Here is a 27,971-nt window from a genome sequence, read left to right as displayed (position 1 = left end):
CAACGTAACTTTCATTCCTTCATATTCGCTTAAATCTTTCTGCTGGTTTTTTTTTCTTCTGTTTTTTGGATGTGTGTGTGTGTGTGTGTGTGTCCTGTTGGATATGCACAGCGTGAGCCGCACGTTAGCCTGTAATTAAGCCCCCCAAAAAAGCACCAAATTGACAGAAAGTTAAATCAGGCTGAGAGCATTTAAGGCTCCTCTCTTTATGGAATCGAGAGGTTTACATCTACGTTCGTTCTTGACGTCACAGCGCAGATGTTTTGTCCTTCTCGTCATATTCAGTGACTGACGTGCTCCTTTTAGACCCCTCAAATCCTCCGGGATTGTTTTCCTCTATTCCATAAATTTGTTTTCCTGCTGACCGTCCAATTTCTTGTACATGCTTTGTCAATCGTTTCTTTTTACAGACCAGCTATTCTTTTATCAGTTTCCATGGAGATGTGTGTGTTTCTGTGTGTGCATGTGAGCGATCGAGGGTTGAGAGTGAAAGAGTGCGGATGTGTCATTTCCAGTTTGTGTCTTCTTTTGTGTATTTTTGAAGACTGCATGTGCCGTCCAGTGTCCCGAGTTAGTTTTTTGACATTCGCTGACGTTTGCTCTCATCCCGTCCAGCTTTGTCAAATATTTTCCTCCCTTGCACTTTTAGTAAAACCTGAGCAAACCCTAATTAATATACGGAAGATAAATGAAGAAATATCATTTGAGTGACTCAAGTGTGCAGTGCATCAAAATGTTAATCTGATTTCTATTTTAATGCGGCTGGTTTATCCTCTGTGTATTTTTAACACATCCAACCCTTTATGATTCAGAGGATTTTTACTATTTAGATAGGTTATCATTACCCACGTCTCAGCTTCCTCGCCACAATTTCCCACCAGTCTCATGTTATAGAGACAGAGGATATTAAAAAAAACCAGAACCGGGTTAGACCTTCATTATACAGGATTTATGTAACGCCTTCTTGATATATGCCCACGAAATGATCTATGACACATTCAGGATTCAACAATTAGCAGCACACATTTATGTAACATGTTTACATTGCAGATATCAAAATAAAAAAAATGCTTTGAAGCAGAACAATAGCTGGTGCCTACACACGTCTGCACCTATGTGGACAGTGTTGGACTGGGATTTTTTTCAGTGACCAGAATAAAACTGATTACAGCCTATTAAAATACAAATGAGTCATCCATAGACTTTGATTCCTCCTGTGTTTGCGGGCTATTTGGGTTTTTTTTTTAAACACAAACTAGAATTAGAGCTTTGTGGTTGTATGCCTCCACGCACCAGTCAAGTTGCTGTTCCTGAGCTGCGGCGATGAATAATGTCCAGAATCTTTTTCACTTGATGTCACAGCGAAGTTGACCTTTTGGATATAAAATGTCATCACTTCATCGTTTATCCTATTAGACGTTTGTGTAAATGTTGTAATTGTAGTATGAATTGTTGAGAAATGGCCAAAAAAATGTGTTTTGTGAGGTCACAGTGAGCTTGATCTTTGGCTTTTGGCCACCAAAATCGAATCACTTCATCCTTCAGTCAAAGTGGAGGTTTGTGCCAAATTTAAAGAAATTCCCTCGAGGCGTTCTTGAGATATCGCGCTGACAAGAATGGGATAGATGGATGGACAACCACAGTTGTGACTGGTTTTGTTTATTCTTCTTCCTTCATATATTACTGCAAAGTGATTTCTTTCTTCCTGTGACAACAGTGACAAAAACCACAGTCTTCATCATGTGCAAAATGTTTTCTGAAATTCAGTCGAAGCTGATGAAGGTTCATAAGTCTGCGTTACTCAAATACAGCTTTTATTCTCTGAAGTTACGGTATATTTAGTACAAAATTGCCTTTTTGTGTTACTATTCCTCCAACGAGGAGACTTCATACTAAAGACTGTAACTTTGGAAATGACCAGCTTCGTTCGGGCAACTCAGACAGCTGAACCCTTGCATTAGCTTTGGCTGAACTTAAAGGCACTTAAGTCTCTCCGCTGCTTTTATATATGAGATCTGAAGCCCCACAGCTCCATCATTTCTTCTGTGGCTCTGCTTGAAGGAAGGAGTGCGATACAGTTGCATTATGGGAAACGTAGGATCTTTAAACTGGATGCCTTCTATGGACCTCATTCTAAGCGCTGTACTCGTAGGCAACTGGACTTGTTTCAGTTTCTTGAAGACGTCTCACCTCTCATCCAAGAGGCTTCTTCAGTTCTAACTAACTGGAGAGGAGTTGGCAATGTAAAAATTTGTTGGAACTTTACATTTCTTTATGTTGCAACTTTCGTTTCTTTAGGTTGTATCTTGTGACAGCACTGTGCTTATGGTCTAGTTAGGTTTAGACACAAAAAAACACTTGGTTAGAGTTCGGAAAAGATCATGATTTGACTCAAAATACTTGTTTCGGTCAAAACAAACACGGCTGGACTTCACGTTAAAAATATCCAGCTTTGGAAATTGTCCCGAGGTCTCCTTAAATATATCAAGTTTCACACTTACAAATGTTGAAATGCAGTCTCGCACCGGGGTCACTGGTTTAGCAGCCCACACAATCCCCTCCACCTCCCATAGCAGCCGTGCAATGCATTCTGGTAGCGTTGCGTCTTATTGCCAGCCCTTCATTTGCATATGTTGAGGTCTATGCTACTTTATGCAAATATGTTCAGACTTTAAAAATCTGAACCCGTCCTTTAATATGTTTCTGTGGCTGGATTAGCCTTCTAGAGGAATTATTCCTATGAAATATGACACATTCATCCAGGAGTATGCATCACATAGAAGCACAGTATCCTCTGACATCCTAAAAGTACACGACTCAACATTAGTTCGGGAAACTTTAGTGTTTCACTTTATTGTTTATTCTGTGACACGTCTGAATTTGTATTTTGTGTTTCGTGAATATTTCATGAACATTTCATTTGACTTTTATTGCATATCCATGCACACGCACACACGTATGCACCCATATCCCAACATCCCTAAGTAATTTTGAGTAGTTTACACTTCTGACACTATGGTGACAAGACTGGCTCCCTCATCATGTCAGCTGTGCTTTAATAGTGTTGATTATATTCCACAACAAAGTTAGAAATTATGTAACCACCAGCCAATGTCTCCACAGTGGATCTGGGTCTTTTGGGGGGCCCCCTGGGGATCTTGTTACCAGAAATGTGTGGAGCCAGTGACCAGCTGACACACACTAAGCTGTTGTTGTGCTTCCTTTTCCCCCCATATGTTTCCTGTCCACCTTGCAGCTGCTCATTAAGACACAGTTTACCTGAAGTGTTACGCAGTGCATGTTCCAACCTATAAATAGCCTCACATCCCCGCTATAAATAAGTTTACGGGGAAATTTGTCAGGTGTGCAGACTTGAGCCTTATTAAAAGTGCGTGAGGGACATTAATCCCGCTGCCTCTGCATCCTGAATAAAGTAACTTAAATGAACTTTGCCGTCCTCTCCAACCTCATCCCCGTCCTAATTATTCGGCGCAGTGGGCGGCCGGCCGTCATCGTGTCGTTTTTTTTTATTTTCGGATGTTACAAACTCCAGAGATGGCACAGCAGCGCGGGGCGGACTCGGCTGCCTTTCGGAGGCGTGGGTTTCTCTCTCTCCGTCTATCTTGCGCACTATCTCCGCCCTCCAGGGAGAGACTTCTCCGCGCACCGAGCACCTTTCCTCACGCGCTGCCGTTAAATCAAAATTAGGTGTGACGGACCGCAAAGAGCGCAAAGGACACGGCGACGATTTGGCACCGGACCCCCCCCTTACACCTCCACCTCCACCACCACCGCCTCCTCCTCCTCTCCCCGATATGAATTTCTGGATTATGGGGACGTCGTTATGCCGCGCAGGGTGAACTACAGACGCTTTCCAAGATTGAATCACCCGAGCTAGGAGCGTGCACGAATCAGATATTGCTCAGATGCTGCTGCACGCCTTCGGGATTTCGCCTGTAAATACCTTTTGGGATGTTTATTTCTGCGCGTTTGTGGCGTTAGTGCGCGCAACGTGCGGGGGGGTTTGCGTGCTGCTCAGAGTTGGCACAGCGCCTTCATAATTATCCCCATTTCTAACATCAGCACCGGTTTGATTGATCTCCGTCTCTCATCTCTGTAGAGTGTTTTTTTTATTTTTTTATTTTTTAAAAAACGTGAATGCAAGTGTGCCCAAAAATGATGAAGTAATTGTGTGGATCGTCAGGAGTTCACGTTATTCCCAGACACTAAGAGCGACGCAGGGGCTGCTTGAGGAACAAACAATTAAGATGACAAAACCCGTCCTCACGAGAGATTGTCTTTATTACCGAGGAAGCTGCATTGGGATCACATCTCAGTTCCTGGATTGCGATAGAGTTGGAGCAGAGGGAGCAGAGAGGGAGGAGAAGCAGAGGAGGGAGAGAGCCGCTGCTCGCAGGCAAGCTTTGGCCTCAGTGATGGACTGAGCTGAAGGTTGACAGCCAGCTTTCACACCTGACAGAGGCATGTATGGACCCAGTCGCACAGCATAGGTGAGAAACAGGAGGAGCTGCCCACAGTCGAACAGCAGCACACCGGCCCCAATGATTGAAGCACAGCTGTCCGTCAGCACTGGCCTTTTATCTGGAAACCACTGTCTCTCAGGTCTGCACAAACTGGTTCTACCTTTGTCCCAAAAAGCAAGCACACCTGGAACCTCAGCACCTTCCTAAGTGCCCCCCCCAGCACCAGATTCAGTCTGCGTCCCACAGATGTGACTAAGTTGTCAAGATTTCTTCACCAGGAAGTCCGGTTATTTTGGGTAAGTGTTGTACATGTCATGTGTGGGCTTCAAGTAAAAGGAAGTGTTAGAGATATCTTCAGCTGGTTGTCCTCCTAACAGCCTGGATGTTCTCCTGCAGCACGGGCAGCGGGTCGATACAAGCTGAGGAGCTCATCGGTGTCTTGCTGAGCTTTTGAGATGATGCATTGCAGGCCGAATGACCTCTGATGGCACGGTGACGAGTTCAGTGAAAGTGAGACGTCAGCACACGCGTAGAAACGTTTAAGATTCGCCTTGGTAGATGGATACCTGGTGCCTTCGAAGCGTACATTTCGTGTTATTCAGGAAAAGTTCTATCGGTTTGAAGACATTCAGATTAAAATGTGTAGGCTGTTTGGGAACTTTGGCACGAAAGCAGAATGAGCCACTGTTGGGATTTGCTTGGCCGTTACCGGAAGCGCCCCCTCCTCCTCCTCCTCCTCTTGCATTGGTCTGATGAATGTTTGATAAGACAATTTGTGGAGGGTTTCCTATGAAGTATGAAGTTCAGATTGTGCACCCTGTTCTTTGTAGGATATGAGGCCTTAAAGGGACAGTTCACCCCAACATCCAAAATACATATTTTGTCTCTGTCCTGTGGTGATTTATCCATCGAGATTGTTTTAGCCTGAGCTGCAGAGTTTTGGAGAAATTGGCCATAAAGATGTCTGCCTTCTCTTGAATATAACAAAACAAGATGGCACCTGACTCATTGTGTTCAAAGGAAAACAAATATGAATAAATAAATAGTAATGATAAAAGATACATTTGAAAAACTCAACAGCAATGTGGCCTTTTGGAGACCAGCTCTGTCGGCGCTTGATAAGGTCTGGCTGCACCGATTCTCATCCTGCTATAGAGGAAAAACACAGTCACAGTCGTCTTGGGCGGCGCTAAACCAAGGACGCGGCGACGGCGCCCCTGCAAAATAGTGTGGAGGGGAACTTGTTTTGCACATGGGGAGGCCATCCCTAGCATTAAAATGGCTGAATCCCAGCCGAAGAAAAGCTAACAGCTGCTAGCTTTTTTAGGTTCATACCATTAGCGACCAGATTGGTGTCAGAGGAACTTGCCAATTTCAGCCTGTAGGTTTCTAGCCGGCTAGCTTTGAAAGCAGTCACACGCTGCCTGAAATAGGCTTATCTTGTGTAAGCAGGTCATGATTTCTGGAAAGAGACATTCATGTTGTTTTTATCAAATGTAATTTCTTGGAGTTTTGAGTTTGGGTGCAATAGGAACAATATAGTTCCATGATGCTCGAGAGAAGGCAGACGACATCTCTACAATATCTCCGACATGGATAAACACCACTACAGGCGGAGGAAAGTTGTGTATGTATTTCTGATTTGGGGTTGAACTGTCACTTTAAGTATCACATGCTGAATGTAGGTAGTTCCTGAAATGCATTTTATGCCACTGAAAGTGTGTTTTAGTGCCGGGGTGCTCAAATGTTCCCTTGGAGGGCCAAAATCGAAACCTAATGGTGGGCCTGTTGTGTGTATTGTATTGTTAAGATGCAAAATGGTCCTAAAATCCCAATTTCCCTTAATTGATTGACTTCCCATGCAAAGTGTCACTCTGTACGCCATGCTCAGATCATGAAAAATGATTGATAATTAAGGGTCCTACTTATTGAAAGAGCATTTTTACATAACAAAAACAAAATGAAACAGCATTATAGTTAATATTTTACGTAATCTGGTGGGCCAAACTGAACCTCATGGTGGCCCAACTTTGGCCCGCGGGCCCCGCTTTGGGCAGCCTTGCTTTAATCAATACATTTGTATGAATGCAGTTGTCTTTGCATTTAAAACTTGCTACATTAACTGCATTTTTTTGCGTGAACTGTCTGCAAAACTGGCACAATGCTGCTTTCATGAGGTGTCACTTGTTTAAAGAAGTGCACGTGATAAATGACACTACATTAATCTATAATAATAAAACTAAATAAATACGATTCAGGACCTGCTTGATTGGCAATCAGCTTCTGCTAACGTGGCCGGATTGTTTTACCGTTCTGCACTGATCTCATTGATACCTGTAGTTTGCTAATTAGCCATCTCTGGGTGTTGCACATTAAACACCTGCACAGACTGCAGGGAGGCTCTGAGAGCTGCGATATGCAAAGCAGATATTAAGAACTCATCTTTTTCTCTCTTACTAAAATAGAGTCAGCGCGAGTATGTTTGTGTTTTGTTAAAATAACATTTGCGAGAAAGTGTCCCACTTTCACTGGACTGGTCTGTGTGTGTACTTTGGCTGAATAGATGAAAAATTCAGATACGCTTGTGTGGATTTCTCTGCTGTGACAGTTTTCCTCCGTCTCAGCTGGTGAAAGCAGAATTTTTCTTGATGTTTGGACACTGTATTCTAGCACAGGTATGATTAGAGGCCACTATCTTTACAGCCCATTATGTTGCACCGCAGGCTCTTGCATACAGTTCCCTTTCTCGACAAAAAAACCCCCATAATGCAGTAGAGAGAGAAGAGCTTCAGTTAATGAAATGTCTGAGGCTGCACACTTGATAGAACAAGATAAGTCCGGCTCACTCTGACTCACTGCCCCTCGCAGGATTTCCTCGTCCTCCTCCGTATGAAATGCCTATAAAGATCTGAGCTATCTCATACATCTCGTCATAGAACCGCTTTGGTTTGGCTCAGATGGAGAGGCGAGAGTCATGACGGCCTCTTAATCTTTCTTGGTTCCTCGTGAACTGTTGACAACCTGGACTCCTCGACGCTCTGCCACAGTTGTCAGCCGAGAGCCTGACAGCCGGCAAAGAGCCGACTCTACCCCGGCACCAAGTTTCCGTCATGATTCTGCTGCTCTTCAGCCATCTTCAATGCATCGCGTGGAGAAGGGGGGGGGTTTCTCTCCCTGCCAAGGACAGAAAGGCTGTGACAGTCTGTTTGAATGTTCTCTAACGAAACAAAACAAAACAAAAAAAGCAGGAACTCCTGTCAGCGAGCTCCTGTCCTGCAATCTTCTCAAATTGTTTTACTTTGCCGCGGGCTGTGAATTTCTTTGCCATCTTCATTTTTTACCAACAGAGAAAACACTTCTACCCTTTGGTAATTCTTCTCCATCCTCTGTTCTCGACATCCGATCTCATTATACTCACCTGTTTTCTCTTTCAGAACTGCCCAACAAACCTCTCCTCACATCCTCCTCCTCTTAATCTGTTCCCACACTACAGTTAGCCACCTCTGATTTCTCAGTGAAGTGGGCTCGCTAACCAGTTAGCATCTCACACAGCTGTGAACAACAGCATGTCACAAACTGGATAGGCTAAGTAATGGAGTGTCTTGAATGTTTTTCCACGTTCATTGACTGTCTTTCCCACCTTTCCAACCAGAGAACAGGGAATAGATTATGAAGGAATAGACACTGGAATTAGCACACTGACGTGTCGGTAGGAATGCTTATCAATTAATCATAATAACAGCTTGTGGTTGAGCAGCATCATGACATTTAGGCTACAAAGGGCAGCTATGATCAGCTGAACGTTGCTCCTGATACGATTTACTGTGGGCTGCAGTTTTTCACTTTTTCTCCGAGGTGAGTGAAATGAAGACGGGAGAGCTGCACCACTTGTTCTCTTGTTTTTTTGTAATAATCTGATTTCCTTCAAGACACGGACGAGTTCCTGAGTAGCCCGTATTGTGCCTCCCATCTATTATCACTGACTATATTTACACGCGCACTAGGTTTCTACCATTATTCAGAAAATGATTATATTCCGACAGGGCTGTGTGATATGGCCTTAAAACAATATTGCAATATTTTTAGGCTACATATGATCAAATAGTACGATATTTTTGACCAAGTACCTCGATATTATGCAGCAATATCGGTGCTTTCACAAAATTGATTAATTATATTTGGATTGTGCAGCCACAGCTATCACTACATTCAAAATCTAAAATGATAGATAGTCTCATATCACAGTTGACGCCTCTTGCCTGTTTAAGCTCAGCTCAGTGCATTGCCCAGCTGACTGTTTGCAAGGCTGAGGTAGAGATGCACACCTGCTTACACACCTCTGAAAGACTTGGATATAAACAGATTTGCATAAATACTGAAGATGGTTGAACAGATGAAAGCAGGATGCTGTGTTTGTTCATTGGAGGATGCACGGCTGCATTTCAACAGGAAAATGATGAGATGAAATATTTATTTTCATACCTATTTAAACAAGAGCGCAACTCAGGCTGTGTTCTCCTGTCTGAACCCGACTGAGTCTTACAGAGTAGTAACTGAGCCCGAAACGAACTCGACGGGCGTTCTGTGCGGTCGATGTAAGCTCATGCACTGAGTTTGTGTTAACCTGTCGTTGAGTTGTTCCCATGGTTACATCTTGCATGTTTACACTGGTATGACTTATCACTGATTTGAGACTATATTTATTTTTTCATATATTTCCACCAAAAGAACTTGATGTGATTCGATCCCAGCCCCTACCCGGAAATCATCTCTACATTTCCATCTGAAGCCGGCCCGGCGCTGTCGGGTCCCATCAGGTTCAGGTCCGTGCTCTCATTTATACAGCTTAGTAGCAATATTATCTTTCCTCAGAATATGGGCAAAGACCTGAATACTTTGTGCATGTAGACATAGTCACTGGATTTGAGCCAAACAGCTAAATATTTGTTTTTCTGAGGCATAAATCCCTGATGATTTTTGAGAACATCCAGAGGATCATTTAACAACACTTACTGCTGGTTTTCCAAAATCGTCAGAGTCTTTTTAACCATTAAGATGAAAAAAAAAATAATGCTGTACGATTTATTTCCCAAGTTGCGTCTCTTTTACATATTCCAAATCAATATTGTAGCTGGAAGTGATGTTTCTCTTTGCTTCATTTGTGAACCAAAATCCTCCCATTTTATTTCTATCTTTGTTCACGTTTTTCTATATTAATGTTGTATTTTTCTTATTTATAAACACATTAATGTGTCTGTCTTGATTTAATCTTCCGTCGTATTCATCTATATTAATGTTAACTTCTCCTTTATTCTTTTATTTACATGCACAATAATGTTTATTTTTCTTTTGGTCCATCGATCAAATGGGCAAACTTTACTTGTGTCTGTGCCATATAGCTGCATGGACACATCTTCAAAGACGTGGCTGCCGCATCAGAGTCAGTTTGGGTTGGTTGGTCAAGCGGAGGTTTGCTGTGGCGGACCTGGAGTTTTAACCCCAAGTGAGTCAGTTGAGCCCCACTCAGGTGTCTCACGTCTGTCTAACCCTCACAGCCTCTCCTCCAGTCTGTCGTGGTCCAATAAGATTTATCTCTGTTATATATATGTTTTTATATGTTCCCCTTCAATCCGCTGTTTTGACCCCACTGTTATAATATAATGGATTGGTTTAACAAACACTTCAGCCTCTGCTGCACCATTCTGCTCTTTATCCTCTGCCATGGCTTTCCAGTCCTTTTCAGCTTTACAAAAGTATCTCAATATATTGTAGCATATTTCACCGCTCATTCCTCCACCGGAGCATCACTCACCCTCTGAGCCCTGCTTTGTCACACTCCCAGAGTTTTATTTTGACATCCTCCAGGTTTGATAGCGCCATTTGCCTTTGACTCCGGCTTTGATACACGCCGTGTCTTCCTCCTCTATGCTCCCTTTACTTCCCCCAGATGAAAGCAGCCATTTCGGCTCCCTCCAGGGACGGGAAGAGAAATAATTTTCTGTTAGTTAGCGCAGCGTGTAAAGCCGTTGTTTCATTTCCAGCGGTAAGACCTACGGAGTGACGTTCTGAAGTGTTAGAAAGAAACAAACAAGAAGGTGGCTCACATCGCAGGGGAAGCCTTAGTCGAAAATCACCTGTAAATGTGTTGACTTAAAACAGGAGTATCTCAGTCGGCTTCAAATTGATCTCTGATTTCTATTTTACAATTCCAGCTGTTTAATTTAGCTCCCCTCCATTTACAACCAAGCCACACAATAATGCCTCTAAATACATTAGTAAAAATGAAGGTAGTTTGACGGAGAGCGCTGCACAGGCTGCAAACATGTTCCTATGGTAACTAGGCCACACTCCCCTTGGCTAGCTCTCACACACACACGGGCAGAGGGACAGGCAGGAAAGAGACGGGAATGCTGGAAATCACACGTGATGGAGAGCAACTTCAGATTGTTTATTTAGGTTACTGTTCGGGGGCCTTCCTCCACCTGAAGAGGGTATTCACGTTACAAATAGGCGGCCTTGAGAAACGGCGGTTACATCTGCAGAACGTCGGAAGAAAATCTCTTTCTGCTCCTCCAAAAATACCCGTCAGTTCTGAAGCCGATCTCAGGTTCTTTCCCGTGGCTCCCTCACGCCCACACTGCCCCTGCTTCCTCAACCCCTCCTCCCACATCTGCTTTCAAATCCTGCAGCTCTACCTCTCCCGTGCTTTTAACATTTACTTGATTACAGCGCTGTTTCTAAACATAGCACACAGAGTGGCCCCGGACACAGTCAAAGGTGTCACTTGTCCCCTTTTTGTTTTTTTTGCTCAGCTTTTCTTCACAGAAAAGTCAAATGAAGACATCAACCCCGGTGTTTAGCTATTCACCTTGCATATGGAGTTTATTCCATCACGCAGCTGATTGTGTGTGTGTGTCTCCGTGTGCTCGGCATCTCAAATGTCATTCTGCGTTTTGTAAATCACTACTCACACTCACACCGTGTCAAACCTCCTGGGGCGACGCTGCCGGCTTGTCAAAGAGCCACAAGGTTGATCCGGTGAGGTTTGGGTTGTCAGTCACGCAGGCCGATTGTTTGGACAGTTCACTGTTAATGAACGGCGTCAACTTTCTCCACACATGTCTTTCACCAAGCGTGCTTTGGCAGTTGGCATTTAGTTTTTCAAAACAAGCGTTATTTAAAGGTCCAGTGTGTAAAGTTTAGTGTCATCTAGTGGCGAGGTTGTAGATTACAACTTTACATTTCTTTAGTTTAAATTTTCTATTTTATCTTGTGCCAGCTGTGTGCTCGTCCTCTGGTTAGGTTCAAGCACAACCTAGATTATTTCCTGGATAAACTGCTAGTAAAAGAAAGAGTATATGATTTACTAAGTCCCAAAAATTGTATCTAGTTTCACATTACTCCTTAAGACCCACAAGAAAATTCATTTCACCTCTATCGTATTGACATGCAGAAGAAATGTGAGAAAATATCTCAAAACCTGGGGACATAAAATCAGAAGTCTTTATGGCTTCGTACTATTATGGGTAAAAAAAAACCCGTTTTAATATAATTTAATTAAATTGAACCTGTTGTGGTAATATCACAACAGTGTCAGCGCTGACTGTGAGATGATAAAGGAATAAAGATGAAGTGATTATAGCCCCACTGTTACTGGATTTCTGAAGCAGAAATCAATATTTAATTAACACTGCCTGTTAGAGTAATTTCAAGACTATACGGGGCTCTTCAGGAGATTAAGTTAACAAACTCTACCTATATAGAACAAAAATGGGAGAGGGAAACTAACAGCTGTATTTCAGAAGAAGTTTGGAAGGAATATTGTGAATTTCAGTGGAGGATATCGAGCTCAGTTGCATGGAGGGTGTTTGGCTGGAAGAGTCTTTGTAGATTTTTAATTACACCTGCTCAGAAATCTCATCACTCAGGCAGCTCAGCTGCTGGAGGAATTGTGGCTTCCAGTAAGCCAACCACTACCACTTGTTCTGGGCCCGTCCAAAAGTAAATGCCTTCCGGCGCAGGATTTTTTCAGAATTAGTTACTACATTTAGGGCAAAAAATATATTTAAGTGGGATGAACTCCCCTTCGGTCTTTTATGTTCAACGACTACAAATGTTAAAACAAAACACTTACTTGGAATCCTAAGTGTTGCTGCTCGAAAAGCAATTACAAGGAAATGGCTCCAGCCAGATGCCCCATCTATAGAGAACTGGTACGATATTATTTACGAGATAACACCGTCTTACAAACTGATGAACAATGAGAACAACGCAACAATATTCATTTGTTTGAATGCTCATGAAACATAAACATTTTTTTTAAAGAGCTGCAACCAAATGTATCCCAAGCAGGACTTTTTAGACACACTGAGACAGTGTTTCTCAATAACATTAGAGTAGATCTTTGAGTCTTATTCCCAGCTCGTCAATTACCGACCCGACCTACAGTCCCAAAACGTCAGTACTCAACGAGCTGGGAACGAGACTTAAATCTGCTTTCTTACAAAGTGGACCTTTAAGCAATTAAGTTTGACCCTTTTGAACAGATACATGTAGTAGAAACTATGAAATGGCAGAAAGGAAGAAAAATTACTTTTAATAAGTTTAAAACGTTTTTCACACACACAGGCTCGAATACACACATTCATAGACATGCAGTTGTTGGGGAGAGATGTCAGAGTACTGGGGCCACCACATTAGCAGTTAGGAGTTTGGTTTGGGGCACCTCGGCAGGGCCCAGGAGGTGAACTGGCACAATGAGTGCAAACAGAGGGCGGCAGGGATGGTGTATTTTTGAAGGCAAACGCAGAAGTTAGCATTGCTCTGGTTCTCTCAACAAAAAGGGATGGATGGATTTCTGATTATTGCAGAAAATAAGCTCTGCGGCAAAGACAACTGTCTATATCAACTAAGATCCAACAGATGAAAGTGGAAACAATCCAAAATATACACAATGCCCAAAACATAAAGTTAACAGTAGTGCTACTACCATGTACTGTATGTGCAATATTTAATCTCAGATGCAGACTTAAAAAGTGTGAAAGAAGTACAAATAAATGCTTTAACGATGTATTACTGGTTGCAGAAACTGTGCTGTAATATATACGTCTATATGGATGTCAGTTATTTGTTGAAATGTAGTAAACTCTCATTAATTTGATATTAATATTTTCCCTCAGCGTTCAACAGTTTTGTGAAGGGCAGATTTTGCAGTAAGATGATCACAAAGGCATCAAATTGAGATTTAATTAGTGTATATTGACTGTATGCTATGGACATACTGCTGCTCGTGACAGAAAGAAAAAAAAAACCCAAATTCCCGGCCATAATTACCAGTTGGTTGTTGACATGAACGGTATTTACTAGTCGGAATGTGGCAATTACAGAGACTTCCATATGACATGAATGCGACATCTGCCCCAGCAGGCCGGTCTGTGAGTCACCAGAGGATCCTTGTTCTCAGATGCTCCAGACCACACATAACGAGATCATGTGTGTGTGTGTGCGCGAGAACTGACTGTTACTGGAAACAGTGTCACTTCAAGATGAACTGGACTTTACCATCACCGCTGCAGACAGTCACAATCAAAGGCTCCACTTCGACCCTCGGTAAATGACTCATTAGACATAATAATGTAGTCCTCAAACGCTGGAGAATGTGACACCTGTCGGAGAGCCTCAGGTGCACAATACAGACTCTCATCATGAGTGACAATGATCAGAGGTGCGTCTGTTTCTCTGTATAACCGTAGTTTTCTTTGGCATCCATACTGGCGAGATTTCCATTTAAAACTGTGCTGTTGAATACATTCTTTTGTGTCGTCATGCCGAAAAAGAGAGAGATTTTAGGTGTTAAATCCAGCACGTAATACAAGTGTAATCATTTTCTGCATTATGCTTGTGTTCGGCTGCAGTTTGGAAAGTCACTGTAGTAGATAATATTCCCACCCTGACATCTATACTCTGTCCCGGCAGTGTCCCCTGTGGGAACTTGGGCATCGCACTCATAACTGTGTCCTCCAGCAGCACTTGAGAGGACACAGTCCAACTTAAAAATAACTGTCTGAACAAATGTAACTGTGTGTGGCTGTTAACAGTTTTTCTAATATGTGTGAAGACTTTCTCACATTGGATCTTGAGCCTTTCTTGTGAGATGCACTTTATCAAAAAGAAAGGCTCAAGATTCAATGTAATGCAAGCGACAAACAGGCACTAGTTAGGACTGTGTGGTATATTAGCATGCACATGTCCAATGTTTTGCTCTTCAGATTCCTCAACTCAGTTTTCTGTATATACCGTCACTGTGCTAGCTACCATTATGGCTCGATGGACGGCAATGTTGGTCCGTCAGTCGATGTGTTGGTCCACCACTTTGATCCACTTTGAAAAATCTTCACAACTATTATACAGATTGCCTTAAAATGATCTACAGACACTCATCGTTCCCTGACAATAATTGCTAATGACTTTGGGTATCCCCTGAGTTTTCCTCTAGCACCACTGTGAGGTTGATATTTGAGGTTCTGAGTGAAATGTCCACTGGATTGATTGCCTTTAATCCAGTACAGACGTAGATGCCCCCCTCAGGATGAAATTTAATAACTTTGATGACTTTTCATTGAGCATCAGGCCAGAATTTTAATTTGTCTGTGTCCAAATTGGATATATATGCTTCGGGTCATGACAAAATATTTGCAAAGCTGATGACATTCCCATCATCCTCAGCTGAGCATTGCCGAAAGTGATAATTCGCAGCAGGCTAGCACACTAGACTAAGATAGCGACCACGGGAACGAATATGATTTGTGGGTAGAGGGGCTAGGAATAAGGTGGAAGCTAACAGGAAGTGACAGAAATCATGCAATGTCAGATGTCAATCAAACTACAACTTTCCTCACTGCCAGTGTAAAGTCACAAACAGAAAGCGAAGTGTCGCGAGATTTAATATTTTTGTTTTCCGTTTGTTTTTCATTTTGCTGGAGCAGTTTCACCGCCACACACAATTCATTTTTTTCCAAGCTGCTTGTTCATTGCATTGTGGGAGTATAGTATCCATACACAGCACACTAAAACTATACTATATTTAATCTGCATTCTGTCTCGTTAACTAAATTACATTTTTTCCATTTTCAACTGGCTCAGAAGCAGATTGGATTTGGGATACGCTGGTGTTAGCATTTAGCTCAAACCACTTTGGTGCCTAGGAAATACAGCCTAACAGAGCGGCTAGCATGGCTGTGGTCTCTTCACCACTTATAGCACTATGGAGCAGTGTCAGTGAAGTGTTGCCATGACGAAAGGGACAGCTATGGTGCTAAAATCTGAGTCGGTAGCCGCTAGGACTGAATAAATTGTCAGTGTTGATACCCAATCCATCAACTGAAGTCAGTGTTGGCGCCGATACTGATCCGTTGAATCAGATCAGTGCATCCCTAATCGTAGTTTTGGTAATGATTGTTTGATGATGGTTGAATTAAAAGTTGGGGTTTCATTAAGTTCATCTTTTTGAAGATGAATAGCTGCTGGGAGATTTCATGGTTTCATGGCAAACAGATTGATAATATGAATTTGATAGGGCTGCTTATGTTGCGATCACTTAGTTTAAGAGATGGTACACTGTATCTCTATACTGCATCTTCTTTTTGTCTATAACAAAAATCTATCCTGTGAAAAGAGTCATGATTTAATTCAATTTATTAAAAAAGATGCATTCTCCAAATGTGTATTAATAGAGAGATATATGCTAAAGGTTGAGTATGTTTCTCCGACACCCACTCACAGTCTTCCTCTTTCTGTCTTTCTCTCCCTCTGTATCACAGTTAGCTAGAGGCTGTTGCCACCCACACACTCCACACACTTCATCCTGACAGCAATTTACATTCAGAATAGCCCATGTGAACGCATCCATGTGTTTTAATATGTCATGTTTACTTAGAGCAACACGCGCTGCAGGTGACTGTTTTAGTGGCGCTGATGTCAAAAAATTGGAAATATGCTAAATATTCCTCCGCAGGGTCATTCAGTCAATTCGCTGCAGCTCTGCCTCGGAGGAGCGTCAGGATTCAGGCCCTGCGTGAGCCACAAAAGAAACATTTCCTTCAGTTGAAGAAGATTTCCCCCGTGGGCAGCCGATAGGTCTGATCAGTTCACTCACACGAGTGGTACCAGAAACACAGTGTTTCGCAGCATGTAACTTACTGTTTTTCATCATCTTTATTGTGCAGTTGTGTGCCAATATCTTCTCCAGTTCAAGTAGAAGCCCTTGGAGTTGTTTCCATGGATACCAAACAATTCATTGGATTCAGAATAGGACCTGGAGAGTAGCCTATTTACAGGCTTTGGGAGTGAGGAAATCATAACGATGACAGAGTGTCTTGATTCTCTGTTGCAAAGTGAAAAAAACAGCTCCTCTGGGTAATTTCTAAAAAAGAAACAAAAATTGCTCCCACAGATCAATCACAGACAAAAATAGAGGAGCCGAATGAATATCAACCGGAAACACGATCACGTTTTTGGCTTGTAGAGACAAACCTATCGATGAATCAGTGAGAACTTGACGCCGCACTTCAAAGGATCAGATGCATGATTGGTGGTTTTGATTACACAACCTGCTTAAAAATGCATAAAATCCTGACAATACATAAAGATAAAACAGAATGAAGATTTGGCTTTAACCGAGCGCCACATTTTCAATGGCATCGCCAAGGAATCGCAGCTGCCCCCTCCTCCCTCCATTGAATCACTTCACATATGTAAATATCAGGGCTCTCAATATATCATAAATATTGCGATTATCTGCGATCTGACCATCCCAAGGAAAAGTTTCACCGTGAGACATGCGTCATTCCCCGACCCTGAACTTCATGGAGCTGGAAATTGTTGGCCTGATAATTAATTGTTTAATTTTTTATTTGTCATAACTCTCGACACGAGGTTCATGTTATCTGATGTCATTTTAAAAAGGATATTTTGTCAAGATTTGGTCTAACAGAGAGTGAGTTGCAGTAGCACTCGCCAAAAGTTCAACGTTTTACACATTCTTTATCATCCATTATCCTGCCTACCAAACTCTGATTAGCCCTTTGTTCCTCTAATGGTGGAAAAACCCATCAGTACAGACAATAGCAGACCTATTCGAACAAATTGGACATGTAGGCGGTGTTTCACAGGGTTACAACCAGGCTAAGTAAATTACATATAAAGCTCGTAGATTTGGAGATTGGAGTGACACGGTGCATATTTTCCTCCATTCTGCTGTTTATAAAACCTGTCTTGCATTTCTGTTGTTGTTTGTATAAGGAGATAAAGATTCTGAAGTTATACTTGGAGGCTTCTCCTCCTGTGCATTGGCCTTGTCTTTCTTAGGCAACAACACAGTCATGTATCAGATCTGATTCCCCACAGACGGCTGTCTATACTTATATAGATCCACCACCATGTTCCAGAGTTTGCACAAGTCAGACGAAAACAACAACAGCATGTTCCTTCTTTCGACTATATACGGGTCCAGTTTACTCTCACATCGGGTTTTTGCGTCATTTTCCAACGGCCTTGGTTGCAAAAATCTGCAGTGGTAGGCCGATAAAAACTGTCTAAGTGTCTTTCAAACTGTCATGATGTTATTCATTGTGGCTTTCGGAGGCTGTAGCTGTCTGTCCTTGTCGGTGAGCTTCACTAACACCTCCTATTGTGCATTGTGGATGTGTTGATAGCTTGTTTGTGATTATTATGTGTTGTGTTGTGCTTTTTGGATGCTATTTCCCTTCTTTGTATGTGACCTAAGCAGCTGCAAGACACAATGACACAGGCTATGAATATAACAATGTACTAACTTGTAAAAAATGTGATAAGACGTCCCTCTTTAATGACTGTAAATTAACTGTGGCTTTGACTTCATAACAATAACATCAAGAGATATTTCTTGAATAAATTAAAGGGAAAGATTAGAACAATTCAAGTGAATTATATGATGAAGAGCAATATTGTCACATATTCTGATAAGATGCTTTACCTTTTATGAAATAATCATGCAGTATTAATGGGCTTGATTCATTTGTGACCTGTTTCAAAAAGAGAACACTGTTAATTACTAATTTAAAGGAGACATATTATGCTCATTTTGAAGTTCATAGTTTTATTTTGGGTTACTCCTAGAAGAGGTTTACATGTTTAATGCTAAAAAAAAAAACACATCAGTTTTCTCATATTGTCCAGTGCTGCAGCACTGTATCCCCCTCTGTCTGAAAACACTCTGTTTTAGCTCCTGTCTCTTTAAAGCCCACTCTCCTGAATATCCAGTCTGCTCTGATTGGTCAGCTCACACACACCTGAGTCAGCACCGCTAACGACAACAGAGCAGCTGTGCTTGATTAATTTCACGTGCCAAACAACCCGCTAGGCATTAATTATGCAGATATGTGACTCTGTGACCTAGTGTGATGTCACAAAGTCACAGACTACTGACGAGGCGTTTCAGGAGCAGTGTTTTTTGTGGGAGAGAGGAGCTTCTGTTGGTGAAGACTTTGACCTTTATAAGATCTTTTACATGCACAAGAACATATATAACACACTGAAGGAAAGGAAGAAAACAAACAAAAAAAGCACAATAGGTCTCCTTTAATATGACGCTTCTGCTTGTGCAACTGTTACTTTATCCATCTATGCACCAACTCATATCTGCCCTGACACACTTTTTTTAACACTTTCGGTAAATTTAGTAGCAAACGCATTTGGCTGAGCTCAAAAAGTTACTCATTTGTTTTCTGATTGAACTCCATTTCCCTTTTATTGGCTGCCAAAGTAGGTGTGACCCATTTGATATTAAAATGTCATAATCGTTGAACGCATTGTGTAATTGCTAACTAATTTAGACGAGCGCAAACACAGATAAACTCTAGGCCATCTTACAAAATATGATGGAAATTCACTCAGCAACAGCCCTACAGCAACATGATAAATTTTAAATGGCTTTAACTCAGCAGCCAATTAGTCTGACTCACCGACAGTTTGCACAATTCATTGTGAAAATCCTTATATTCACAGCATTTTGGGTTAGGGTTGAAAGTCAGCATGGTCTTTCATAATGCACAATGTGTGATTTGATGGATTCAGATGCAGGAATAAAAAAAAAAATCAAAAAAGGGCAAAACATTTTATATTTATAGAATTAACACGCAGGTAGTTGAACATCTGCCTTTGTCGATTGTATAATGATTTAACTGCTGTACTCTTTTCTCACAGACCAATCACGCAGGGCAAGCTTTGCCTCTGTAAGGCAGTCAAGCATGGAAACGCCTCCGAATGCCACCCCACAGCCCTTCAGACAGCCGGTGAGTACAGTTAAAGGATAAGTTCACCCAAAAATGAAAATCTAGTCATTATCTACTCCCCCCCCCATGCTGATGGAAAGTTGGGTGGAAGTTTCATCGTCCGCAAAACATTTCCAGAGCTTCACAGTAAAACAGCGTTGCAGCATTCTCCTAAATAACTGAAGTAGATGGAGACCTGAAAAAAACAATTATTGGCTCCATACAGCTTGTTGGGTGTAATCCGAGTCTCTGGAAGCCCCGAGATCCCAAATTGATTTGGAAAGATGTTATTTACATTTTTATAAAAGTCTTCACTGTAGCTGCTAAGCTAAAAGTGTCACTGCGCACTCGGACTGAAATAACGTCTTCAATTTGGGATCTCGGGGCTTCCAGAGACTTGGATTACACAGGACGAGCTGTAAAGAGCCATTTCATATATTTTTGTATTTCTTTTTGGTTGTTTTTTTTTGCGTTTTAAAACAAGTCCCCATCTACTTCAGTTGTTTAGGAGAATGCTGCAACGCTGTTTTGCCGTGAAGCTCCAGAAATGTTTTGTGGACTACGAAACTTCACCCGACTTTCCATCAGCATGAGGGTGAGTAGATAATGACTGAATTTTAATTTTTGTGTGAACTTATCCTTTAAGGTCTGTCACACTCCCCTGATGCCAAGTGTATGGCACATGTAAGCTTTGTGCTCTCAAAGAGAACAAATACATGTTGGATTGTAATATTGTAAATTCCCACAAGAGGTGAACTGTAGTTTCTTCTCTTTTCTCTTGTCAAATCTTCAGAGTTTTCTCAATCGGAGGCTGAAGGGCTCCATCAAGAGGGCCAAGAGTCAGCCCAAACTAGACCGGACCAGCAGTTTCAGACAGATGATTTTGCCCCGGTTTCGCAGTGCTGACCAGGAGAGGTAAGTAACCTTTACCACATAAGGCCTTTGTATAATTCAAAGTAATACCAACTGTTTTCACATTCAGATTCAGCGTCACGTGGAGGTTTGGAGCCTGTCCCAGCATGTGTTGGGCCAAAGCCAGGAAAACACTGCGGATAGGCTGCCAGTTTATCACAGCTCTAACAGATATATTCCTGCTTATGAGCGTTTCCTTTGATCGTAACATTTTTACATTTGTTTTCTTGTTATCACAAGCACAATATACGTTACATGTATGTTACTGTTTGATCATGCATTAATTATGCGATTAAGACAAAATCACAAAGTAGATTATTTGCAGTGTTCATCAGGATCGAATTCTGGGACTGTGGGAGGGAGCTGAAGCACCCAGCGGAAACCCACACAAACCTGAGGAGAATATGCTAGTTCCCCTCAGGAAGAACAAGAGACCATAAACATTTCTTAAGATTATTTGTGCCTTCATTTGATTGTTGATTGTGCAGAGCCTCAAGAGCAAAGTGGGGTGAAAGAGAACATTGTGTTATAACCACTTTTCCCTGTGAGGTGATTGTGTTCGCCACAGTTCTGTCAAACATCACAAAAATGACAGTACATTGCAACTTAAATGAGCTTATTTATGCACTTAGATCGGGGGCAGCTCCAAGCGTTGGACTCCATCCATCAACAATCCAATCTGTTCTTGCTCCGAGGGCTGACGTGCCGCTCGGTGCACTGGGTGTTGCTTTAACGCCGTGACTACCTTGGAAACCTCTTCACTTTTCTTTTCGAGCTGCAGCCTCAATACCTGGCTTCAAGGTTGCCTCTTATTCTAAGACAGGCTGATTGTGTGCTGTAATTACAGTGCATAGTAGAGCTCGTGTAATTATAGTGCTCTGCATGAAAGACGAATGTTTCAATTGTCACTGAGGGTATTCATGATGTTTATGACAACTGTTATAGTCTTATTTTAAGTGTGAAATTGAAGGACGATCTGAGTCCTTCAGTGGAATACTTAAGTTCACACTGAAATAACTTGAAAACTATTTAAAGTGAGACTAAGTAACTTCATAATTATTACATTCTTCCTTTCAAAAGGCTGAATTCATAAGCATTCAAACACAACCTTGCTCAATGCAAAACACTCAAGATTTTGAAGTAAGCTTGGTCTGACATTACCAGTAGATTATTGTGGATAACGTTAGCAAATGCTTGCATACTTGCATTAGTTATTGCTGCGTATGGAGTCAGTTGATGTTGTCTTTAAAGTCACCTGATGCAGAAGTTAGAGCGACTATATCTTGTCTGAATGAAGCCGATTGTGTGGGTTTAGTTAGTTAGATCAGCAGGGGGAGGGTAAGAGTCAGCTGAATAAAGTCATCCTCATTCTTTGGTAATCTCAACTTTTTTTTTTTTTTTTTGCCAGCTGAAATCTAAACCTCCTGCTGTGGTATTGCTCTGCTAGCTACAAACTAGCTATCAGGTCAAACAGCCATTTGAAATAGTGGCCGGATCATGTAATTACAACAGCTCTGGAAAACTTTGGACGCATTTTTTTTGAGCGTCACAACCTCCACTGAGTATCTTTCTGAACAGGGCTCCGCCTCCGACGCTGTATCCAGATTTCACTCAATAGATCAGTGGGATTTATACGATGAGCCGGCTTATCTGGCGCCCCAAATTACATAAATGTTGTGTTTGATACATTTATGCAACTGACCCTGGGATCAAAATAAGTGATCAAAAACACTTTTTTTGTTTAACAGAAAATAAGACAAGAAACAAGCTTATAACTATAACTATAGCTTTAGCTTATAACAAAAAAATAAATGAACAATTAACACAGGAATAAAACTTGGAAAACGTGTCTGCCTTTTAAAGCAACTGACTGAGGAGAATCAATGGAAATGTAGTGAAATCCAATTTTCACAGCGGGTATACTGACAAGTCCAGTTGTCTACAATATAGCACAATTATTTTCGCTTATCCTAGTAGGAAACGTGCATGTCTGAATAATATCGTAATGCCAGCTACATTCCACTTAGGAGCTGGCTCACTGGGCTACTTACATGGAGGAACCATTGACAATTGTTTCAAGCAATACATGAGCTTTTTTCCTGCTGTGACAAGTCGATGTTTCTGCTGTGAAAATTGCTACTTGTGGCTCCACCAGCTGCTTTAGAAAGAATTGCATAGTCTTGATTTCACAGCCGGCCATTGACATTGGTAGATGTCCTCAGATGACGTTGATAAATCCCTGACTTTTCACCCAACACCAATATTTTACCTGACGCACGTTAAGATTATCACTTCCTTGATGTGCTGACATGCTGAAATTAGCATTTGCGTTGTCCTGAGGGAAGATATGTTTAGATTATTTCCTGAAAAACAAAATCACACCACTTTTTTATGTGGCTGAAGCAAAAAGATAGAAAAGGATAGATCTCAAACTGCTGGAGGAGCTCACCTGACACTCTTCACCTGAACTGTGGCTTCTTATCAAGCACTTTGACAGCAGCAAAGCCCCGCTGAATGAAGGGCACTGCCTGTGGTGATACAGTCACTAAAGATATGTATTTGATTGATATTAATAGCAGCACTACAAAACAATGTTTTCTACTTGTGTGCAGACATTTGTCACCCTGAGCTGGTTGGACAGTTAATTACACCTGCCTTCATAAAGCCTCTCAGCCTATTGGCTTATGACCTGATCCAACATGGAACAAAGCCATGAATGATTGGTGATTGGACCGACCAGAATGATCAAAAATGTCATAGATGTCATTTGGGTAAAGGATCTTAATGTCAAAGGTCCATTGGGCATCCTATAGAATTAATTAGAATTACTTTCTGCCTTCATTTATCATGTCTTGTGATTTCTGTTTTTCCTTGTGTCGGTGCGCGGCAGCCTGCAGCTCCAGAGGCTCTCGTGACAGCTTTTTCTTGTTTTGTATTCTGACTTGAGGTCACATCCCGGAAGATTCCGGCTAGCGTTGCGTTCAAAATTTTATGCAGTCCTCACACAATCCAGTCACGATGCACATATGGGAAATGTGAAGATGTAGAGAGGAGGCGGCAAGAAAGCAAAAATGTAATGCTGACTGTACACTTTCCTACCGCCACAAGAGACGCGTAATGGACATTTTTAGGGCAGGTGTGGATGTCCGATGCTCGGAGATGTGAAGAGTGGCGTTTAGCAGTGGATGTGAAAATCCTTTGTTCTAAAATGCAGAGCGAGCGCCGATGCAGAAAAGCAGTTCAGATGCTGAAATGAATATCCATCCAGGGGGATCTGTGGAGGCAGCGCTGATGGAGGTGGTGGGGGTAGCTCAGTGGCGTTGGGGTTAACGGGACTTTCAGCCTCAGTCAGTGTACTTTCCCCTCTAACCTCAGCCGTTCTCCAGTTCCCACTGCTGCCGCAGACAGATGCCTTCGCAGCCTGCCTTGAGTTCTGCCCACACACACTTAATTCACTCTGTAGTGTTAAGTTGACTTTGCTCTAAACCCTCGGCGTCCAACTTCACACTCGAGCTTTCCAACGCAGCTGCTCTACCTCTGCTGCCAAGTCGGTTTACCAAGCATTTTTCATGTACTTCATTCTGCGATGGCACTGTCAGCTCCTCGAACTAGACGATTCCCTGCTCCTCTCATCAACGATATATCTGGCCTTAAACTGCTGCTCTTTTTTCTTCTATGTTTAAAGCCAGTGTTAATAATGCAGCACGCTAGCTGCTCCAGTTGTACAGTGCAGATTAATTCTGAGTTTTGAGTTTCTTCCTTTTCAAAAGATTAGTTTCAGAATATCTCCGAGGAATTATTCAATTTAGAGAAGTAAGCTTGTTCAGTTACTCACGGAGATTTAGATGAGAAGATTGACACCACTGTCATTTAAGGCTAACCTGCTAAATATGAAGCTAGTGCCAGTAGCCAGTTAGCTAAGTTAGCACTTCCAGTCTTCATGCTGAGATAACCGTCTCATGGCTGTAGCTTTGTATTAAAGCGACAGATGTTATTTCCCAAATGTGGAACTATTGCTTCATCAATGATGCAGAGACCTAGTTTTAATTTTCAGTGTAGATAAACCCAGCATTTTTCATCTTCAAAGTTGGTTTAAGAAACTGTAAAATGAATATGTATGCATTTTACCAAATATGCTTCTTCTCTTTTACCGGACAGTTAAATGAGAAGATTAATAGCACTTGCATGAAGCCACAGTCAGCAGCTTAGCTAGTTTAGCTACAGTGGCTTAGCTTAGCACACGGATTGGAAGCAGGGAGAAAACAGCTCGCCTGGCTCTGTTCAAAGGTAACAAAATACACCTAGCGACGAACACGTTCATTTTTGCCTATGAATTAAACAAATGACCTGTAATGTGCTGTTAATGAGCTTTAAAAATGCTGGTAGGTAGATTTGGTTACCTTTGGACAGAACCAGGCTCTAGTTTAGCTTATGCTAAGCTAAGCTAAGCTAAACTAAACTGCTGTTTGTTGTAGCTTTGTGTTAAACAGACAAATATGAGCATGATATTGTTCTTCCACCTATCCGTCATATGTCAAACTATTGCCGTAACTATAATGCATCAAGCTAGCTTTAGCTTGTCAGTGTAGAAAAACTCTGGAACTGGAGCTGGAAAAGTATATTTTTGTACCTTTGGATGGAACCAGGCCAGCTCCTCCTGCTCCCAGCGTTTATGCTAAGCTATGCTAATCACCTGCTGCCTCTAGCTACATAATTAGCTGTAGTGTACAGAAATGAGAGGGGTATCAGTCTGCTCATCCAACACTGTATGTTTGTCACTGGCCTACTGACCGTGCTTCACCTGAGAAACGGCCTTTGTCTCACCTTCCTCTTCCACCACCTCTTTCCGTCTTGTTGACAGAGCTGCCCTCCTCTAAATCCCCCTGTGATCAGGCAACAATCCTCTGTATCTTCCTACAACTGCACTACACTTTATCTGCAGACCAGCCCCTCTGAACCACTTATCTTTGTTTTACATTTACATTGAAATTCTTCTGCATTTATACGAAAGTTTCAGAATTGAACTGAGTCACTGTTGGACGTTTCCTAACATGCAGTATGAGTCACACGTGTCGAGTCAACACGCCAAACTGCAAACGCCAGAACTGAAAATCTGGTCGTCTTAACTTTTCCTTAAACTCATTATAAAAGGATCAGATCTTTAAAAAACGGAACTGAAATTGCAGGAGTGACTCATATTTTGCTATACGCAAACCTTTCTGGGTTGTTTCTCTAAATCAATATGTAAAGACCATTGATTATCTGAATCCTGACAGTCAGTAAATCCCTTCTTCTTCTCTCACCAGGACACGTTTGATGCAGAGCTTCAAAGAATCCCACTCCCACGAATCCCTACTTTCTCCTAGCAGTGCTGCGGAGGCTTTGGACCTAGTTTTGGATGAGGAGGCCATAATCAAACCTGTCCACTCTAGTATTTTAGGACAAGAGTACTGCTTTGAGGTGTGCCATTGTCATTTTCTTCCTGGCTGTATGCGACTATTTAATAGAATTTTTCCTGTGAATGACATCGAATCAGGTACCACTACAAAGCCACTTCTCACTTCTCTCTGAATTAGATAAATGAAGCGATGTAGTGATCTTGTATATCAGGAGATTCTCAGTTTCCAGCGAATCAAATGGGAGAATTTGCTTTTTTCCTCGTTTCATATGCCTGTAAATTATTTATCTTTTGAGTTATGGACAAAACAAGCAACTTGAAGACATTACCTTGGGTTTGGACGAGCTGATTATTCAGGAAAAACAGAAATAAGAAGGATTAAAGGTAAATATAATGGTTAGTTGCAGCCATATATGTAATATTTGTCTGCAGGTTACCACCAGTTCAGGGACAAAATGTTTTGCCTGCCGATCAGCTTCAGAGAGAGACAAGTGGATTGAAAATCTGCAACGAGCTGTCAAACCGAACAAGGTAGACACCACAGATTTTTCTTCATTACACTTCACAATAACTCAGGATGATCTGACGGCTGTTGGCCTGTCAGATCATCATTCAGGTCCAGGGTGCAACATTAAGAACACATGTGAATAAGGACTGTTATAATGCAGTAACAGAACTCCTCGTTCCGCTTCCAGGACAACAGCAGACGGGTGGACAATGTGCTCAAGTTGTGGATCATCGAAGCCCGAGACCTCCCCGCTAAGAAACGCTACTATTGCGAGCTGTGTCTGGATGACATGCTGTATGCACGCACCACCAGCAAACCCCGGACTGACACCGTCTTCTGGGGCGAGCATTTTGAATTCAACAATTTGCCTACCATTCGTAGCCTTCGTTTGCACCTCTACAAGGAAACGGACAAGAAAAGACGCAAGGTAATGTTTTCTAAAAATAAAAACCCCGGTTGTGAGTCCGGAAATATTTTATTGTCCCACAAATATTCAAAGCGAATTGTTTTGCTCTGTAATCCAGGAGAAAAGCACATATCTTGGCCTTGTCAGCATCCCCATCTCCAGCATCACGGGCCGGCAGTTTGTCGAGCAGTGGTACCCGGTGATACAGTCCAGCGTCCTGGCAAAGAGCGGTGGCGTTGGAAGTGCCAAAGTGATCAACGCCTCGCTACGTGTCAAGTCTCGCTACCAGACAATGAACATCCTGCCGATGGAGCTGTACAAGGAGTTTGCTGAGTACATTACCAACAACTACCGAACACTGTGTGCGGTTCTGGAGCCACTGTTGAGTGTGAAAAGCAAAGAGGAGGTGGCGTTTGCTCTGGTGCACATCCTTCAAAGCACCGGGAAGACAAAGGTAAACAAGGGGTCAAGTGTTGCCCTATTGCTTATCTCTCAGCTCTCTGTATGAACTTTAGGTTTGTTTCATCACAATAAGTCATATTTTTGATCCTTTCTCAGGAGTTCCTGTCTGACATGGCGATGTGTGAGGTGGATCGATTCATGGACCGGGAGCACTTGATCTTTCGTGAGAACACGCTAGCTACGAAGGCTGTGGAAGAGTACCTCAAACTTATAGGTCACAGATACCTCAAGGATGCTATAGGTAAGGCTGCCGTAGACAAACCCCATCGCACATCACTGTGTTTAATCTCCAGCTGCCTGAATGAAAAGAGGATTTGAAGCTCAAAGTGAATCAAACACTTTGAATAAGTGGGTCAGACGGGGCTAATTTCGAGCATTGTTTGATGCTGAGATTGTTTGATATAGATTTGTGAAATATTTATGACATTTTCCCAGATGACTCCTGTTCATTGTGGTAGCAGTGTTTTTTTTTTAATACGAGTGTTGGAAGAAC

At 42.1% G+C, this 27,971-nt stretch overlaps 1 protein-coding gene across 4 annotated transcripts in view; it reads left to right on the top strand.

Annotated features, from left to right (window-relative positions):
• The first annotated feature begins 3,631 nt into the window (after positions 1-3,631).
• The window catches only part of LOC311272933 (ras/Rap GTPase-activating protein SynGAP-like), a 50,847-nt gene continuing 26,507 nt past the window's right edge, over positions 3,632-27,971 (top strand). For 2 of the 4 annotated variants that reach the window (XM_084379706.1, XM_084379704.1), the window contains exons 1-10: positions 3,632-4,780; positions 9,213-9,307; positions 9,884-9,987; positions 19,725-19,813; positions 20,586-20,707; positions 26,011-26,164; positions 26,535-26,633; positions 26,777-27,037; positions 27,135-27,470; positions 27,575-27,719. In XM_084379706.1, the coding sequence (XP_084235832.1) occupies positions 9,888-9,987; positions 19,725-19,813; positions 20,586-20,707; positions 26,011-26,164; positions 26,535-26,633; positions 26,777-27,037; positions 27,135-27,470; positions 27,575-27,719 (1,306 nt within the window). In that variant the 5' untranslated portion in view covers positions 3,632-4,780; positions 9,213-9,307; positions 9,884-9,887. The remainder of the gene's footprint in view (positions 4,781-9,212; positions 9,308-9,883; positions 9,988-19,724; positions 19,814-20,585; positions 20,708-26,010; positions 26,165-26,534; positions 26,634-26,776; positions 27,038-27,134; positions 27,471-27,574; positions 27,720-27,971) is intronic. The other 2 variants (XM_084379705.1, XM_084379707.1) reach the window with 2 other exon arrangements.

Source organism: Pagrus pagrus (assembly GCF_965226575.1).
Source record: "Pagrus pagrus genome assembly, chromosome: 17".
Classification (NCBI taxonomy): Eukaryota; Metazoa; Chordata; class Actinopteri; order Spariformes; family Sparidae; genus Pagrus; species Pagrus pagrus.
Note: the sequence above shows the minus strand (reverse complement) of the source record. Positions and strands in the feature narration are given on the sequence as shown.